This window comes from Acomys russatus, chromosome 5, assembly GCF_903995435.1.
Source record: "Acomys russatus chromosome 5, mAcoRus1.1, whole genome shotgun sequence".
NCBI classification, from domain to species: Eukaryota; Metazoa; Chordata; class Mammalia; order Rodentia; family Muridae; genus Acomys; species Acomys russatus.
The window spans coordinates 57,273,903-57,292,272 of record NC_067141.1 but is presented as its reverse complement, the minus strand read 5'-3'; the positions used below and the strand labels follow the sequence as shown (position 1 = coordinate 57,292,272).

General features: G+C 46.3%; 1 protein-coding gene across 1 annotated transcript in view; it reads left to right on the top strand.

The window, feature by feature from the left end:
• Nucleotides 1-18,370, top strand: part of Myof (myoferlin) — a 148,228-nt gene that overhangs the window by 17,870 nt on the left and 111,988 nt on the right. Inside the window, exons 2-3 of the mRNA XM_051146405.1 lie at nt 6,765-6,820; nt 8,239-8,330. Coding sequence (XP_051002362.1) covers nt 6,765-6,820; nt 8,239-8,330 — 148 coding nt within the window. The remainder of the gene's footprint in view (nt 1-6,764; nt 6,821-8,238; nt 8,331-18,370) is intronic.

The window sequence follows — 18,370 nt, the reverse complement described above, 5'->3', positions numbered from 1 at the left end:
CCGGGCTTTACCTCAACTTCCTTGGAGGACCAGTGTTTTATTCAGGAGCTCTCAGCCCAAAAGGACATCTCAGAGGCTGTGGCATGTGGGCCGCAGAAGGAGGAGCAGGAACCCAGAGCCTGGTTGGCCTGGGGTATTCCTGTGTTACTGCTATCGGCTTGTGTTAGACACACAGAACAGCTTCTCTTAGTCAGCGGCTGCTGTTTGGCCCGTTTGGCAACATCTTTCTGAAGCATCGGGGCAGCCAGGGTTGGAATGAGAAAGTCAGACATGCCTCCAGCAAGTTCTCTTGGATGGCTAGCCAGGATTCCCTTTAACTCCTGGGGTGGCTGCCAAGTTGACAGACTATCAGGATGGTCACTGTCCATGTACCAGGTGCCCCGGGTGGCCACTGAGATCTACACTGGAGCCATGAAGAGTTATACCACCAGGGCTGGCCCCTGCTTCACTGGGCACTTCCTGTCCCTTGGCGCTCCAGGGCCTAAGGAAGGCAAAATAGGGTGCTACTCTGATATTCCAACGAGAAACACTTTAATGGCTGCTGTTGCTCGGTGCTTAGAGTCAGCACCGAGGACTTCACATTCATGCTCTCTTTGGGTCCTTCAGGCAACCCTCCTCATCACACTTACGCACACGCAAGAAGTCTAGTCACTCAAATCACGGAGAAGCTACTGCATAGCAAACACTCTGTGAGGGACACCTGAAGAGCGGTTTAATAAGTTATAGTCGTGACCTTCAAGGAATCATATTCTTTTAAGATTGACTTTTATTAGTGTGTGTGTGTGTGTGTGTGTGTGTGTGTGTGTGTGTGAGAGAGAGAGAGAGAGAGAGAGAGAGAGAGAGAGAGAGAGAGAGAGAGAGAGACAGACAGACAGACAGACAGACAGACAGACAGACGGACACAGAAACAGAGACTGAGAGAAAGACAGGGCATGTATGTGTGTGCATTTGTGTCTATACACATGAATGCTAGTCCCTGCAGAGGCCAGAAGTGTCAGAGCCCCTGAAAACTAACCCATGGTTGTGTGCTGTCCAATGTGGGTGAAGGAAATGAGAGACAGGTCCTCCACAAGAGCAGTAAGTGTTCTTAACTGAAGCACTGTCTTCCCAGCCCCAAGGAGCCACGGTCTTCTCTTCATCCTCCACCTTTGGAAATTGACCTGTGTGTTAAGTGCAAGGTTAAAATTCCAGGTCCATCATTTGCATGCTGCGTGACTTCTGATAGCTGGTGATCATCGTAGGATTTACCTATGAGAACTGTTAAGATGTAATCAGGGAATTCATTGGAAATGTTGGCGGGAATGACCAGTTCTGAAAGCTTTAATAATTGTTAGCCATTTATAAAGGCGTAGATGTTCTGGGACTTTTTTTTTTTTCCAAGATGAGGGATGAATTTCTATGTAGCTCTATATTCCTCAGGAGAAAGGGCCATTGACCTGAGAGCCTGGAGAATTTTGCATGGGAAACAAGCTTAGATTCAGGGCCAAACCTAAGATCTTTTTTCTTTCTTTTCTTTTCTGTTTTTGCAAATTTATTTTTAGTGTTTGTGTGTGTGTGTGTGTGTGTGTGTGTGTGTGTGTGTAGGTGTGTATTCTGGGCACAGAGCCCTGGTCATCTTCAAGCAAGAAGAGCGAGTACTCTCAACCACTGAGCCTTCTTGCCAGCCCCATAAATCTTTTGTTGCTGCTGTTTGTGAGAAAGGACCTTATGTAGCTCAGGTTGGTCTTGAACTTCCTCTGCAGCCAAGGGTGACTTTGAACTTCTGATCTTTGTGCCTCCACTTCCTGAGTATTGAGATGACATACATGCATCACTATGCTTGGTTTATGCAGCACTAGGGATCAAACCTAGGGCCTCAAGGAACTCAAGACGGCACCTCAAGATTGGAAACTCTACTAGGAAGAGTTGGCTGCAACTGTCCTTTCTCTGCAGGAGTTTTAGGGTCACTAACATTCTTGGAAGTATTTAAAAACCTGTTATCATTGTAGATAGTAAGAACAATGGTTATTTGTTATTATTATTAGTCAGGTTCTCTGTCAAAACAATAGGAAAGTCGGGATATATGAGTGTGTGTTTGTATGCCTGTGGGTGTGTGTACCTGTGTATGTGTGAGTGCCCCATGTGTGTCTGCCTGTATGTGCCTCTGTGTGTATATGTGCACATGTGTATGTGTGTGTCCATATGTCCACGTGTGTGTATTCATTCTCATGTATGTGCATATGTATATGCATGCCTGTGTGTCTCCATGTGTGTTTATGTGTCTGCCTGTGTATGTGCACATGTGTATACATGTGTGTACCTATGTGTGTATTCTCATGTGTACATATGTGTGACATGTATGTCCATGCCATGTGTCTCCATGTGTGTCTATGTGCCTGTGTGTGTTTCTGTGCATGCCTGTGTGTATGTACATGTGTATGTGTACATGTGTGCCCATGTGTTTGTGTGTGTGTGTATAGAAAGAGAAAGGCAGAGAAAAAGTCATATTTGTGTAAGGAATTGGCAGTTGCTTATGTGATTGTGCACTGACAGGCCTGAAGTTTGACCCAGGGTGACAGTGCTGTTGTGCTGAAGTCTGTAGTGGGAGGAGGGGCTGGAAACTCGGACCCAGAGCTTCTGCTGGATCTGGGGGTGGGAGCTCTTCTCTGGGGAACTTCAGATTTACTTTTAGGACTTTGTTTTTAATAATTAATTTATTCAGATTACAACTCAATTGTTATCCCCTCACTTGTATCCTCCCATTCCTCCCTCCCTACCTCTTTCACCCTATTCCCCTCCCCTAGGTCTGTGACAGGAGGGGACCTCTTCCCCCACTATATGGTCACAGCCTCTCAAGTCTCATCTTGGTAGCCTGCTTAATCTTCCTCTGAGAGCCACCAGGCCTTCCCACCAAGGGAAAGTAGTCAAATATGGGGCAACAGAGTTCATGTCAGAGTCAGTCCCTGCTCTCCACACAACTGTGGAGAATGTCCTGTCCATTGGCTAGATCTGGATAGGGGCTCAATGTTTACTGCATGGATTGTCCTTGGTTGGTCAGTAGTTTGAGCAGACGCCCTGGGTCCAGATCCGCCCATCATGATGTTCTTCTTGTAGGTTACTTTTAGGACTTTAAAGGATCTAGATAAGGACCTTCTACACAGTGAAGGGCGCGGTGGTGAACACCAACTGGGGCTTGCCTGAATCTAGATTACCTAGGAGACACGCCTCTGGGTACTTCTGCGAGGGATTTCCTACACTGGGTTAGTTGAGGAGAGAATGTTCACACTAAATGTGGATGCTGTTACTCCATGGCCGGGGTCCAGAGTGAATAAAAAAGGAGCAGGAAGGCAAGCACCAGTATCCCCTTTTTTCCTCCTTCCTGACTACAGGACCAGTGTGGCCAACCACCTCTGGCTGCCATGATGCCACCTCTGGACTGTACACCAGAATAAACTTCAGTTGCTTCTGCTGGGTGTTTTGACAGAGGCACAAAAAAGTAACTAATAGAGAAAGTAAGTCTACCCCAGTCAGACGCAGCTGACTGTAAGACGTCAAGCCCATCCATATGCCACGGCAGAGCACAGCTGTGCACAGCTGTAGCAAGCTGCTGCGCAGTCTTGCGTCCTGAAGTCTCTTAGGCCTTGTCTGCAGGTCTGTTGCCATGATAGCATATCCTGACAAAAGGCATCGCAGGGAAGAAAGGGTGGCACGCTGCTTAAGCTTTTCAGAGCTGAGCCATGATAAGGCTCCGCTAATCAGAAAACAGGAAGCACCCTTAAGAATGGCATCAGCCGTGATCCAAAGTGTTCTGCTTTTGAGTCCGCTGTTTTGTTCTGGGATGAAAGTGCTCAGTTCCTGTCCAAAGGAAGGAACTGTTATCTTGATGACTGCAGAGGTGGCGGCCCACCGATGCAGTGATGGGGAGACAGGAGAGGGCATTTCCGGTCTTTTAATCTGATGTCCACAGCCTGCAACTCTGACCTTTGATAAGCAGGAAAGAGGTAGAATACACTGAATAGAGTAAATATCTGCTTGTTGGCTGCTCATAAGAAAATATTTTTTTCAACCAGGGGTGATGGCTCACACCTGTAATCCCAGCACTCAGGGAAGCAGAGGTAGGGGGATGGCTGTAAATTTGAGGCCATCTTGGTTTACAAAGTGGTCCAGGACACCCAAGGCTATACAAAGAAACCCTGTCTCGGGGGAGGGGGGGGAGAAAAAAGAAAAAAAATTTTTTTCTATTTTTTTTTAAGACTGATGTGTTTGTATGTGAGAGTAGAATTTTGATAAAATTTGATATTCACTTTTTGATACAAATCAGAACCTCGCCCTTGGGAGAGATCCAGCTGAGTTTCTCCAGAAGGGGAGGAGCTTAAGCCCACTCTTTCCCTTTTCCTTGTTTGCTAAGAAGCTAGGAGAAAGCATGAGTTAAATACCTGGTCTTGAAACCAGACTAGGCCTGGCTAGGGGCCTTCTTCCTAGCTCTGTGATCTGGGCTAGAGTTGACGGAAGGAGCCTATAAAAGATCAGCAGTGCCTGGCTCTCACTGAGCCCCTGCCTTCACCCCCACGCCACCACCTTTAGCATGGGTGTCATGTGACCAGCCTAGCATCTACTGGAAGTTCGGGGTGAATAGCTCTCCTACCTGGGCTGTGGGTAGCACTTTCTGTTTGGCTCCACTAAATATCCATTGTTTTTGACATCTGCCTGGGTCATGTGCTCAGCAGCAGGCATTGGATGCTCTGGGGTAACGTGGTTTTCCTCATTGGATTATGAGCTTCTGAAAGTCCTTAAGCCTCGTTCCTAATATCCTGTTCCCTTCATGGGCTTTTTATCAGCCAAATGAAGCTTAGCATGGAGTCCAAGGCTTTGCGTCGTGTCTGGCTGTAACCTTCCCACACTGCCTCTACCTCCTTTCATGTCCCTTTGCTTCCAGCCAACTGTGCTGTGCAGTGTCCCCAGACGTGACCAATTCTCACCCACTAGCTGGCCTACCCACCCCACTACCATTTCCCCAAGTGAGCTTTTCTTCAATTCTACCTTGTTGTTGAACAACCTTGACTCCCCCTTTTCTTCCTCTATGACGTCTTTTCTAGCATCCAACCTCGACATCACCTTTCTTCCCTCAGAATTTGCATTTTTTGCATTCCTCCTATAGCAACTAAAATCATCCTTCCCTAGCCAATTACCTCTGGACACACCCCCTAGGCCACTTGAGGGCCAAGATCCTATACAGGCCTGGGATTTTATATCTCTCTCTGTCTCTGGCAAGTGGCATCTTAAGAATATTTGTACAGCCGGGCGGTGGTGGCACACGCCTTTAATCCCAGCACTCAGGAGGCAGAGGCAGGTGGATCGCTGTGAGTTCGAGGCCAGCCTGGTCTACAAAGCAAGTCCAGTAAATCCAAGGCTACATAGAGAAACCTTGTCTCGAAAAACCAAACCAATCAACCAACCAAAACAAACAAACAGAAAAATCAAGACTATTTGTTGGGTTGAGGAACAAAGGAGTTAATGCACGTAGAAGACTATTGCAGTGAGGTGACTGGGCCTGAGCTGCCTGGTCATTTCTCCCATTATTTCTCTTCCTTTAGGAGGGAAGCTTGAGAGAGAAAAAAAAATAAATAAATAAATAAATAAATAAACCAGTTGGATCATGTGTTGCCCACTCCAGTGGAAAAGTTAATGCTTAGCCGAGGGAGGGTCATGACTCACGGCATTGCTATGCTGAGGTCTTGGAAGAATGAGGTCCCCCAGCCGACTGTGTGCTGGGAGAAGCAGTGATGTGGCAAGCAGCCGGACAAAGCCCTTCACCTCCCACCTTCCTTAGCAGCAGAGCCAAAGCAATGGTCAGACATGGCTCAAAGTGTGGCCACCAACGTGCCCCAGCGTGTGTTCAAACCAGAGCCCCATCACTTACTGACATTTTTTAATGGGGTTAAATATGTTATTTAACCTCATTTGCCTTAGCTGTAAAAGGAGGTTGACAATAGTGATAGCAAAAAATACACTGCTTCCAAGGGGACCAGATGATACTTGAAATACATACGCTACTCAAAGGCAAGCTTTTATTTTGGCAAATATTGGAGGATAGGGGACAGGGATCCTAAGAAAAATGGAGGCACTGGCTGGATTTAGCTGTTTTTCTCACGGAGGCAGATGGATTGCCGAGACTTAGACACAGAGCAAAAAGATCTTAGGTCTCACAAGGTGGTCCAGGGGTGAGGGGGAACCTCCCAGTTCTCCTCTGGGGCTAGACAGAACTCTCTGGATGAGGGTGTGGGTGAGACTTTGAGAGGGAGCCCAGCTTAGTGGCTAAGCCAAGAGGTTGTCTTACCAACTTCGGAGCTAGAAGGGCTTCAGAGTTGGAATCCCAGGTTGCCATCAGGCCTCTCATGAGCTCATGGCTCAGGTTCCATGCTCCTGTTCATCTGTAAAATGGCCATCTCAGTTTCTCAAAGGTCAGTCCTCTGGGAGGTGGAGATGCCAGCAGGAAGCCTGCGTGAGAGAGAGAAAGGAGCAGAATAGCACTTGCACGATAGCAAATCCTTATTCCTTAACTCCACTGAGATCTTGTGGTGCAGGACATGTTTTGCGATCCCAAATGCCACTCCCTTTGTGAAACTGACTCAGCTGGCAGACTGAGGGGTAAACGGTGGCCCAGGAGGAGGCGCCGAAGCATGGTTTTTGGGGGAGCCAAGTGGCTGGTACATGACCTTTAGTTATTGCTAGTTGACTGAATTTCTTGTTGTTGTTGTTGTTTTTTTTTTTTTTTTAATTTGCAGATGAGAAGAAGAAAACAAAGAAAGTTGATAATGAACTCAACCCTGTCTGGAATGAGGTGACTTTCTTGCTGCTATTTCTTCTTGCTCTTAAATCCCAAGCGTGCATTTATATCACTCAACTCAAAAGTATTTTCAAGGCTATGTAATATTCCACTGAAGGGAAATCATGTAGTTTCTTTATACATACTCCCCCGGTGTGTGTGTGTGTGTGTGGCGCGCGCGCGCACACACACACACACACACACACACACACACACTGTGACTTTGCATCTATTTTATAAGTGGCTCAGAGTTAGTGTTTTCACAGATAGACGAAATGTTTCATTCTTCCCACAGAGTAGGATTTTCCCCACTCTGACTAATTTTTTGATGACCAGCCCCATTGTTTCTTTCAAAAGCTGGGCTAAACCTCCCTGGACCAGAGCAATGTCTTTGTTGTTTTCCCTGAGTCATCAGAGACTTTCCTTTTACCCATCCTAAATTCTTTCCTTGGGAAATTTCTTTCAATTTGCCTAAAAATAAGGGCCACATCTAATCATCAATGAGGTGAAGCTGTGGATCCCCTTGAAGTCTCTGTGGGAAACCCTGCTGATGGTCTCCAGACTGTGAGGAAATCTCTCTGTAATTCACAACATAGCCAACAGGGCCTTAAGAGCTGTGAGGATAGCCAGGCTGTGGTGGCGCACTTGGGATGCAGAGGCAGGCAGATCACTGAGTTCAAGGCCAGCCTGGTCTACAAAGTGAGTCTAGGACAGTCAAGGCTACACAGAGAAACCTTGTCTGGAAAAACCAAAAAAAAAAAAAAGAGCTGTGAGGATGAGAGGCCCCTTGTGCATAGCACTCCTAGCACCTGGCGCAGAGCTCCGAAGAACCATGAGACCAGCTTTTCCCCTTCTATCCCAAAGCCACTACAAGGAGGCTCAATTAACTGCTTACTTTGTATAATCAATTGACTACCTAATCGATCAAAGGCATCCATGGCGCTTTGTTACCTCTTTTGCATCTACTATTAGAAAGCAAGTTACTGAATTAAAGTGAGAAGCAGAGAAAAAGACAATTGGAAAGCAGCACTGGGCCCAGCACTGGCAAGTAAAGGGCTAATGCGCCTTAGAAGATGGGTTTCTGGGTTATTCATTACTGTTCAGTAGTAATGCATGAGAGCAGCAGGGTTTAAAAATAACCATCGAAGGAAGTTATTTTCTCAACATTTGTGGTAGGCGTTAGTTCATTTTTTTTTTTTTTTTTTTTTTTTACTATGAGTCAGAGGCTTGGTGACCCATCTATAGCCCCAAGATCAAGAAAATGGGAAGCCAGGGGTGACCCACACATTCCCTGAATCTCCATGTAGTCTGTTTTCTTGCCACCCAAACTAAAGAATTTAGTAGTCTAAAAGATTCTTAGAGAAGATTACTGCCCAGTGTGCCTTAGACTCTCTTTAACAGCCCTTTCATTTTCATAACCTTTCTGTGAACAGATTCTGGAATTTGACCTCAAGGGGATACCACTGGACTCGTCATCTTCCCTTGTGATTGTTGTCAAAGATTTTGAGACAATTGGACAAAATAAGTAAGTTACTTCTGGAGAATTCTATCCTGTGATTTATTATCTTACTATTACACATTGCGGCGTTTTTGCTGACATGTCTGTAGTATTTTTAATAGACTAGTACTTCAGTTCCATCTCCCCTTGCTCTTACTCCTTCCTAGGTCGTGTCGGATGTGACCATTCAGTCAAAGAACTTTCCCCAGTGTCTACAGTATTCAACGCTCAGCCGTCACCAGTCTCTCTCACACCCTTTTTGCCAACTGTATCCCTTACGTCTAGTCATGTATCTGAGTTGCAGCCACATTGGGTGTAGCAAAGATCCTTTCTCTGCTTCTGTGTGCTTTGTGAGTGTGTGTGTGTTTGTGTGTGTGTGTGTGTGTGTGTGTGTGTGTGTGTGTGTGTGTGCATACTCAAGTAAGAGAGTGCATGCTCACACACAGGCATGCATAGGCATGTGTCACAGTATGCATGAAGTTAGAAGACAGCTGTGAGAGTCAGTGCTCTCCCTTCACCACATGTGCATGCGTGTTATGCACTTTCCATAGTTCTCTTCCTTCACGACCCGCGCATGCGCGTTATGCATTCCCCAGTGCTGACACATGTGGGGGCCAGAGGCTGACTTTGGGATTTCTTCCTCCATCGCTTCACTACCTCATTTAACTTTGAAAAAAAATGTTTTTGAGATGGGTTCTCTTCCTGAATCTAAGGTTAGCAGGGAAATATGCATCTCACTGAAATTCATCTTCCTGCTGCATTTCCATTCTAGGGTCTCATTCATCTTTTAAACTCATCAGACCTAAACGAGACTGCTCATTTTACTTACTGCCTTTTGGAGTATCAAACAGGGAGGGCCGTGCTGGTACCCATGAGACTCTGAAGTGTGTACTCTAGATAAAGTGCAAACACATCTCTACAAGGTAGGATGGAATCCACCTCATTCCCAGAGCAGGACATTGATCTCAAAGACTTGGAACCGAGTCTTAGGTTCATAAATCAGAGCAACGAAGTCCTTTGATTAGGCCATAGCTCATGGGAACGGAGGTTACTCTTAACCATGATTATAAGGTGTCATTGTTTAACCTGGTGCACTGCTACATTAATAACAGATTTGGGGAGAAAAACAGAGTTGTAAGAAATACCTTGACTTTCAGTGTTAGTGCTTTAAGAAGTGTAAGACTCACCTCCGGCACATTTGGCACAGTCAGTAGGTTGCAATGAGAGGAATTGGGAAGTTAGATGGACCGTGTGCCATGTGCTCTGGTTTGCTTGGCTCCCTCTCAGCACAGTTTTAATAGTGCCTGTTTTGATGTTGGTCAGAGCTTGGTTTAGACAGTAAATTCTACGGTCAACATAATTGTTGGGATCTTTTGCTTACTGGTGAAAGGGAGTCTTGACAGACATCTGCTCCTCAGATAGTGTTAGGGTGTGTGTGTGTGTGTGTGTGTGTGTGTGTGTGTGTGTGTGTGTGTGTGTGGAGTGTTGTAGTGTGTAGTGTAATGTGTAGTGGGTATACGGGTGTATATGTGTAGTGTGTGTACAGTGAGTGCATATGTGTGTGTGTGTGGTGTGTAGTGTCTTTGTGTGTGTATGTGTGTGTCTCAGTGCAAAAATATGGAGATCAGAGGCTGACACTGGAATGTCTTCATCAATTGTTTATTATTATTATTATTATTATTATTATTATTATTATTATCAGTATCTCTCACTAAATCTGGAGTTTTATGGTTAGATAAGACCAGCAGGCCAGTGAGCCTCAGGATCTGTCTGTCACCTGCAGCATTAGGGTTACGTCACCACTAAGCCTGGCTTTTCATATGGGTACTGGTGATCCAAGCTCATGCTTGCGTACCACACCCCTTCCCTGCCGACTATCTCTCCAGCACCAGAATCGTGGGCCTTTTATTCTATCACTTGCTCATCCCCATGTGACTGAAATGGTCTTATTTAAATTGTATAAATTTATTCTGGAATGTTCCGGTCCTACCTACTCTCTTAGACTAAAAACCAAAGTAATATTTTGTCTGTCTGTCTGTCTGTCTTGGAGGCAGGGTCTCATGTAACCCAAAATGGCCTCATACTTTCCGTGTGGCAGGAGATGACCTTGAATTTTCCAAGTGTGGGGTTACAGGGGTTCACCACCACACCCAGCCCCAACTCTGCCTTTTAAGGTTAGGTTGCACATCTTAATTTTGAAGCATTATATGAACAGCGATCTTCCGCCTCAACCTCCAGGAGAGTTTTGGTTCCCATAATGCAACATTCTGGGGAAGTGGTTCTAGAGCCCCACAGTAGTCCCCGATTGTCACTAGCAGTATATATACCCTTCCCTTCCTGTGTTCTTTCTCTGCAAATAGAGGCATCATTATTCTAGACAAGGCCCCTCCAATAGGAATAGTCAGAGGGCACACGTGTACCTTAGCATTTCCTTTCTTTCTTTCCCTCTTTCTTTCTTTCTTTCTTTTTTTTTTTTTATTATTATTATTTGTTGTTGTTGATAGGTTTTCCTCTGTATAATAGACCTGGCTGTCCTGGAGCTCTCTTTGTAGATCAGGCTGGCCTTGAACTCACAGAGATCTGCCTGCCTCTGCCTCCCTGAGTGCTGGGATTACAGGCGTGTGCCACTGCACCATCTTAGATACAGATTTTTATAAACAACTGTTTATTGCAGGGGTTGGGGTGGGCCTAAGGACAGCTTTCTGTAGTTGGCTCTCTCCTACCATGTGGGTACCAAGGATCCAACTCAGCTAATCAGGCTTAGCCTTTATCTGCTGAGCCGTCCTTTCATCCTTGATTTTTGTTATGTTGAATTGGGCATCTCATATAGTCCAGGCTAGCCTCTAACCCCCTGTGTAACCCAGGTTGACCAAGTTCTAACCCTTCTGCCTCCACCTCCCAAGTGCTAGGGTTACAGGCATGCACCACTATGCCCTTTTATGCCATGCTAGGAATTGAACCCAGGGCTCAGTGCATGCCAGGCAAGCACTCTACCCATACACTTTATCTCTAGACTGTGTCTGGGATATGCTGCTCTTGATTCTGGGTACAAAAAAAAAAAAAAACAAAAAAAAAACAAACAAAAAAAACCCAGATGAGAGCATGTTCGCTATAGAGACTGAATGAAGCACACATTCACGATAAAGATCACATGGGCAAAACCAGGTCAATTCTAGGCAAAACATGACACTGACCCTCACTGCTCTTCTATCTCTTCCTCCTCTTCATTCTCCCAGTGACTAGGACACCTGATATCCTTGACTTCCAGGGCTTCCGTGGGGTACCCACTCATCCTGGCCTTCCAGCTATGCCATGCACTCTCTGCCAGTTCTTTTCCTCAGAGGAACTCACTGGCCTGTAGCTCCATGTCCTGGTAAATGGATGCTAGCAGCTTACGGATTGTCTTAGGGTCACCATTGTTGTGATGAAACACCGTAACCAAAAGTAACTTGGGGGGAAAGGTTTATTTCACTTAACAGTTCCACATAGCAGTTCATCTTCAAAAGCAGTGAGGGCAGGATGAGGGCAAGAGCTTAGAGGCAAGAGCTGATGCAGAGGCCATGGAGGGGTGCTGCTTAGAGGCTTGCTCCTCATGGCTTGCTCAGCCTGCTTTCTTATAGAATGCAGGACCATCAGCCTAGGGGTGACACCACCCACAATGGGCTGGGCCCTTCCCAAATCAATCACTAATTAAGAAAATGCCCTACAGCCAGATCCTACAGACTTTTTTTTTTTAATTGAGGTTCCATCTTTTTGACTGACTCTAGCTTGTGTCAAGTTGACATAAAACTAGCCAACACATATCACCATCCCAGAAACACTAAGTTTTAAACTGAGGCCAGTTATTCACCTGAAAGAATGAACAAAATGGATTTTAGGCCCTATGGCCCCGTCATGGGGGCAGGTGATTTCATGAGCTCAGCTCTCCGCCATAACTATGTCTCTGTATAGTTAGTTGCTTATTATCTTGAAATTCTGGCTTGAGCCAGCTCAGCACAGAGCAGAGGATATGTCCCCTTCAACCCTCTACTTACTCTACAATGAGCATGCCCGGGGCCAAGCATAACTATTGGCTCTCCAGACATATCTACAATCCAAAGATACATGCATGCCACTTTAATTACCTGTACCTTTTAGGGAGGAAAGCCATCTGGGAATAAACTGTATTTTGTATGAAATACCATATTTTTCAGACTATAAGATGTAACTGACCATAAAACACACCCAGTTTTTAAAGCAGTAAAACAAGAAAAACAGTAAAAACAGCAATAGGACCATAAGGCGCACCCTAATTTCCCCCAACACACTTTGGGGTGGGGGGAGGGGAGCGTGCTTTATGATCCGAAAAATATGGTATCTGTGTGTTTAGCTTGTCTGCTAGGGATTTGGCCTCAGGGATCTGCTGGCTTCTCAGGGTGGGGCTGAGGTTTTCCTACCAGTTTGCGAATGTTCTCTGTGCCGACTTACGTGTTGCCATGGAGACTGGCAGTACAAACACAAGTTCCCACTTGGCTCCTGCTGTTCTATTGCTTAGGGCCTGCCGGTAATCAGTGCCATGCAGCCTGGGCAGGCCTGTGTGAGGTGGCCACACCCACAGGGATCAGTCAGGCAGCCCGAGCAGTCTGTGCGTTGACTCAGCAGCAGGCAGGGATACTGTTTCAGGCTGCAAGCCTGTTGGTTGTTCTGTGCTGCCTCCAGCTTGCCCTACTTCTGTCATGTGACTAGCTGGCCAGATTGAATGAGGGTGGGAGCAGAGCTGAGAGCCTCATGCTTGAAGGAGGCACATGAAGGGATATTTTTAGAAGTCCATGCTGAGATGTCAGAGTGGAAGGATTTGTTCCAGACAAAACGATAGTTCCCTCTCCATACAAGCAATGAATGACCTCCCTTGGTAAGGACTTAGCGGAGACCAGCATCTAGCCCAGTACCCACAGACAGGCACCTAACAAACCAAGGCCTCTTTTTCTTCAGAGTGGTTAGGTAACCTGCTCAAGATCACTCAGCAAGCCCAAGATGGAATCAGGACATTTTCATCCAGACATTTTGTTACTCTGGAAGCCTCTTCCATCCTGTTGGAACAAAACTGAAGGTAGAATGACAGATTTTTTTTTTTTCTTTGCCAAAATGGAAGCATTTTTTTTCTCTTTGATTCTGGGGAAAACGAAAACAAAAACAAACAAACAAACAAACAAACAAACAAAATCACAATCCCTTCACCACAAAAAAGTAAACCACTCGGTGCCAGAAGATTGTTACCTTTCCTGGGCTGCTGCTTTTGTTTGGTTTGATTTGGTTTTTTTGAGACAGGGTTTCTCTGTGTAGCCTTGGCTGTCCTGAACTTGCTTTGTAGAACAGGCTGGCCTCGAAACTTACAGCGATCTACCTGCCTCTGCCTCTGCCTCCCAAGTGCTGGGATTAAAAGCGTGAGCCACCACGCCCGGCTCCTGGGCTGCTTCTTTAAGAAGGCATTTTTGTACTGTCAGACAGCAAGTCACTTAGGCCTGGATGCTGCACTGGTCAAAGATACTTTTGTATCTTATTTAATCTTTACACTGACCTTAGGAGAGCGAGGCTCAGAGAGTTGGAGGACCCTGATGCTTGTCATCCACTGGAGTTCCTACAAAACCACAGCCTGGGTCCTGGATGGGCAGGAATAAGAGAGACTTCCAGGTCCTCACATGTGCATGTGCATGTGCCCACATGTTCATTTGAACAAGAAGCCCAGGAGGAAACAGCACCAAGCAGGGCTTCCACATCTACTGCCCGCTCTGCATGGGATGCTCTTTCCCTTACATTGTAAATGTGGCATCTGGTTGTTGGTCTTCAGCATCTTAGATCACCAAACCATTGCGTGGGCCTCTCACTGTATCACTTCCCACGTTCTACATAGCTCTGAATGAGCACAGGGGTAATGTGGAAAGCCTTGGGCAAGTTGCTTGCTGTCTCCCAGCATCAGGGTCCTCATCCTCATCCCTAAAATGCCCATAGTCTAGTAGGTCTCCTTTTTTTAAAAAAAAAAATATTTTATTTAGTTTTAATCTATGTGCATTGGTGTGAAAGTGTCAGATCTTGGAGTTACAGACAGTTGTGAGCTGCCATGTGGGTGCTGGGAATTGAACCCAGGTCCGTTTGGAAGAGCAGGCTGTGCTCTTAACCACTGAGCCATCTCTCCAGCCCTAGTAGGTCTCCTTAAGTGAAAGCTACATTACAGGGACTACATTTACCCTCCCACCTGACACAATTAAAAGCCTGTGCCCAACACAGGTGGCCATAGTTTTCATATATCAGATGATCCCGACAGTGCTGTGGTCCTGCGAGAGGGAGGGGAATTATGTGAGCCTGCTGAGTACCCTACTACAGTGCAGTGAGAGGGCCCCAGGCCAATTCCAGCTGCCTCCCAGAGTTGGAGAGATGCAGATGGGATTCTAGGGATGGCAGGAAGCTGTAGAGTGGACAGAAAGAGGAGAAGACTTACAAAAGGCAGGGGAATCGGGGAGGAGACTAGTAACTGGCCCGGATGGTGGCCCGGATGGTGGCCCGGATGGTATGGGTGCATCAGGCTGTGGAGTTCCAGCCCACAGAGTAAAGAAGACCTGAGGAGTGTGTGGGCAATAAAAGTTATGAACAGGATCCGAACTGGGCTGACGGAGAATGAGAAAATGACTACGTGTGCGATACAATGACCATAATTATCTCTTCGAGAACCTGTGTTTCCAGGGTTCCTTTTCCATTTGCATGTAGGTACCTGTTCATGCAAATCCACCCACCACCACATCCCCCTGCCTGGACACACACACACACACACACACACACACACACACGCATGCACAGTAAAGCTGGCAACAGTGTCCAAATGTCCATCCCAGGCAAGGCTCTGACTTGTTGTATTGTGCATAAGACAGAGATGTCAGGAAGTCTAGTAATACACCAAAGAAGGAAAATTACCAAGTTCTTGTATAAGAAAACACAAAGAGGCCAGCTGCCCGATCCTGGCTTTAGCTGGGATTTCACTTTGCCACCAGTTGAGAAGTTCCTTCATCTTTACAATGGCAACCACAGTACTTCCTCAGTGAAGACCAGCTCGGGCACATCTGACATAATTAGAGAAACATTAGTTTCCTGACCGCTGTTTTTGTGGCTTTACAGAAATCCAGGGATTGGGCTACAGCTGTTCCACAGGTAGCTGCATTGAATCTTTGTAACAATTCGGTCAGACAGTCATATCCTCAATTAACAAATGAGAGAAATACAGCTCAAGAGGTCCCGCGTATTACTAGGGTCACCCAGCTCCTCAAGTGGAAATGAGTGGAGTTAACTGGGGCTCGCTAAAATCCTCTTAGACAGAGGCCAAACCCCCCAAGGATTGTTCTCCCTTGGTGTGTGCATGAGTGTGTGCACACAAGCTCTCAAATTGGGACTCAACAGACACATAGTTTGAGTAAATATCAAATCGAAAATGAAAATTACAAATCTAAGTTGTGAAATATACTAAGTTCCCCGGACAAAAGTGCTTTTCAGCTGGAGAAAACAGAAAACCTGTGGTTTGGAATGAAAAAAACAATTCTCTTCTCTTCTGCTTGTGAAAAGATTTGGCTCTCTGGCATGTCAGAGACCTTGTCTTCCAGCCTTTAATCTTGCTTCTCACAGCTTTGAGGCTTCCTCCTGAGAATGACGTCTTACCCTGAGAGTGCTTGGTGAGAGGTCAGACAGCTGTGGGCTATACAGTTCTTCTTACGGGAGCAGCTCTGCCAGCTGTGTGAACACCTAAGTAGACAAAGGGGCGCCTTGCAATGGAATCCCTTTTTTTGTTTTGTTTTGTTTTTTGTCTTCAAGACAGGGCCTCTCTGTGTAGCCTTGGCTGTCCTGGACTCCCTTCGTAGACCAGGCTGGCCTTGAACTCACAGCAATCTGCCTGCCTTTGCCTCCCAAGTGCTGGGATTAAAGGCGTGCGCCACCACAGCCCGGCTGGGATCCCTATTTTGATTAAAAAACAAAACCAAAAACCAAAAAACCCCAAGCCATTTGTGGTATCATGTGCCTTTAATCCCAGCATTCAGGGAGGCAAAGGAAGGTGGACTGCTGTGAGTTCAAGGCCAACCTGGTTTACAAAGTGAGTCCAGGACAGCCAAGACTACACAGAAAAACCCTGACTTGAAAAACCAAAAACAAACAAACAAACAAACAAAAGCCTAAAACCAACCACTACCAACACCACCAAAAAATAATAATAATAATAATAATAAAAATAAAAAACCAAAAACAAAAAAACAAAAAACCACGCAACCAACCCCAACAACAACAAAATCCGGCCCTGCCCTTCAGCAGAACAGCACAAGTATGAGAGACTGGGCTGTTATTGGTGAGTCTCTTTGCATGCTGGTGAGGTGTTGTGAGGATCTTATGTCAGAAACATAGACAGACATGCCTGTGTACAGTATCAAGATTTATGAAATAACAGTAAATTCATAAGGTATGGTAGCTCCACTGGCAGCAGTTTGCCAGATAATCCCACTTTCCTTGAGAGCTAGGACTGAGAGAATCACAGGTTCTTTTATTCCAACCGTAATTACTAATATTAACTCTCAGATGACATCATACAATAAATGTCTATTTTTGTATGTACATCTGTCTGTCTGTCTGTATATTTGTATGTATGTATGCATGTTACTTTACAGAATGGCTACAAAAAGTTAAAGAGGCAAGGCATTTCAAAGAAATCCTAGAGGCCATAGCTGGGAAACTGATAGAATACTGATGGGTGTGACACAGGAATCAAGCCCAGCTGGGGATGCTGCCTAGGATGCTGGCACCAGAGGACAGTGGCTGCAGGTGGCAAGGAGGGAAGGCCTGATCTGGGCAGATGGACAGCTGAGTAGATGAATGGGCAGCAGGTCCAGATGAGTGCACAGGCAGACAGGCAGATGGCAGCTCCAGGAAGCAGCATCAGCAGTGGGGACCCCAAGAAACTGAGGCCCCTGGGACAGTTGGGAGTTCTCCGTCTGTCCATTGGCCACATAGCAGGATCCCACCAGAAGATGGGCCACCATCACAGTGTTAGAGGTTCATCTATTTCTTTATGAGACCCAGAGGAGAGGGTTGTATCCTCTCTCGGTTTGGTGTGTCTGGTAGGTTCTCGGCCTTGGTTTTCCAACTGTGATTTTTAAAATATGCTCATGTGCCTACAGTCTCCGTTCCTGAGGACCCTTTTGTTCTCCCGGGGGTAGGTCTTTTCTGTGACCGTCATCATATTTGAAGATAGGAGCCTTTAAATAGGAGCCTGACTATAGTCATTTTTAAGAAATAATATTGAGGGTGTGGAGTGTGTAGGGAATGTGGGAGGGTTTGTCCATCTCAGGTTTGGGAACACTGTGGAGGACCACTGTGTGTGCATTTTTTCCATTTGTTTGTTTGTTTGTTTATTGCTTTACGGCCTGATCCCAGCCCCCTCCCTCCTCTCCTCCCAGTCCCACCCTCATGCTCCCTTCCCCTCATTTTCCCTTTCCCTCCCAGAGAAGGAGAGGCCCCCATGGGGGTACCAACCCACCCTGGCTCCTCAAGTTGCAGCGGGACTAAGCACATCCTCTCCTGGGCAACCCAGCTAGGGGAAAGGGATCCAAAGGCAGCAGGCAGCAGAGTCAGAGACAGTCCCCACTCTAATTGTTAGGGGACCCGTACAAAGAACAAGCTGTATGCCTGCTACATATTGTGTAGGGGGGGGCCTGGATCCAGCCAATGCTTGCTGTTTGGTTGGTGGTTCAGCCTCTGTGAGCCCCCATGGGCCCAGGTTAGCTTACTCTCTAGGTCTTCTTGTGATGTCATGGAACCCTCCATCTCTTTCCTTCTTCCCACTCTTCTACAAAACTCCCCAAGTTCAGCCTATTGTTTGCCTGTAGGTCTCTGCATTTGTTTCCATCAGCTGCTGGATGAAGCTTCTGAGAAGACAGTTATGCTAGGCTCCTGTCTGCAAGCACAGCAGAGCAACATTAGTCGTGTCAATGATTGGCTCTCTCCCATTGGGTGGGTCTCAAGTTGGCCTAGTCATTGGTTTGCCTTTCCCTCAATCTCTG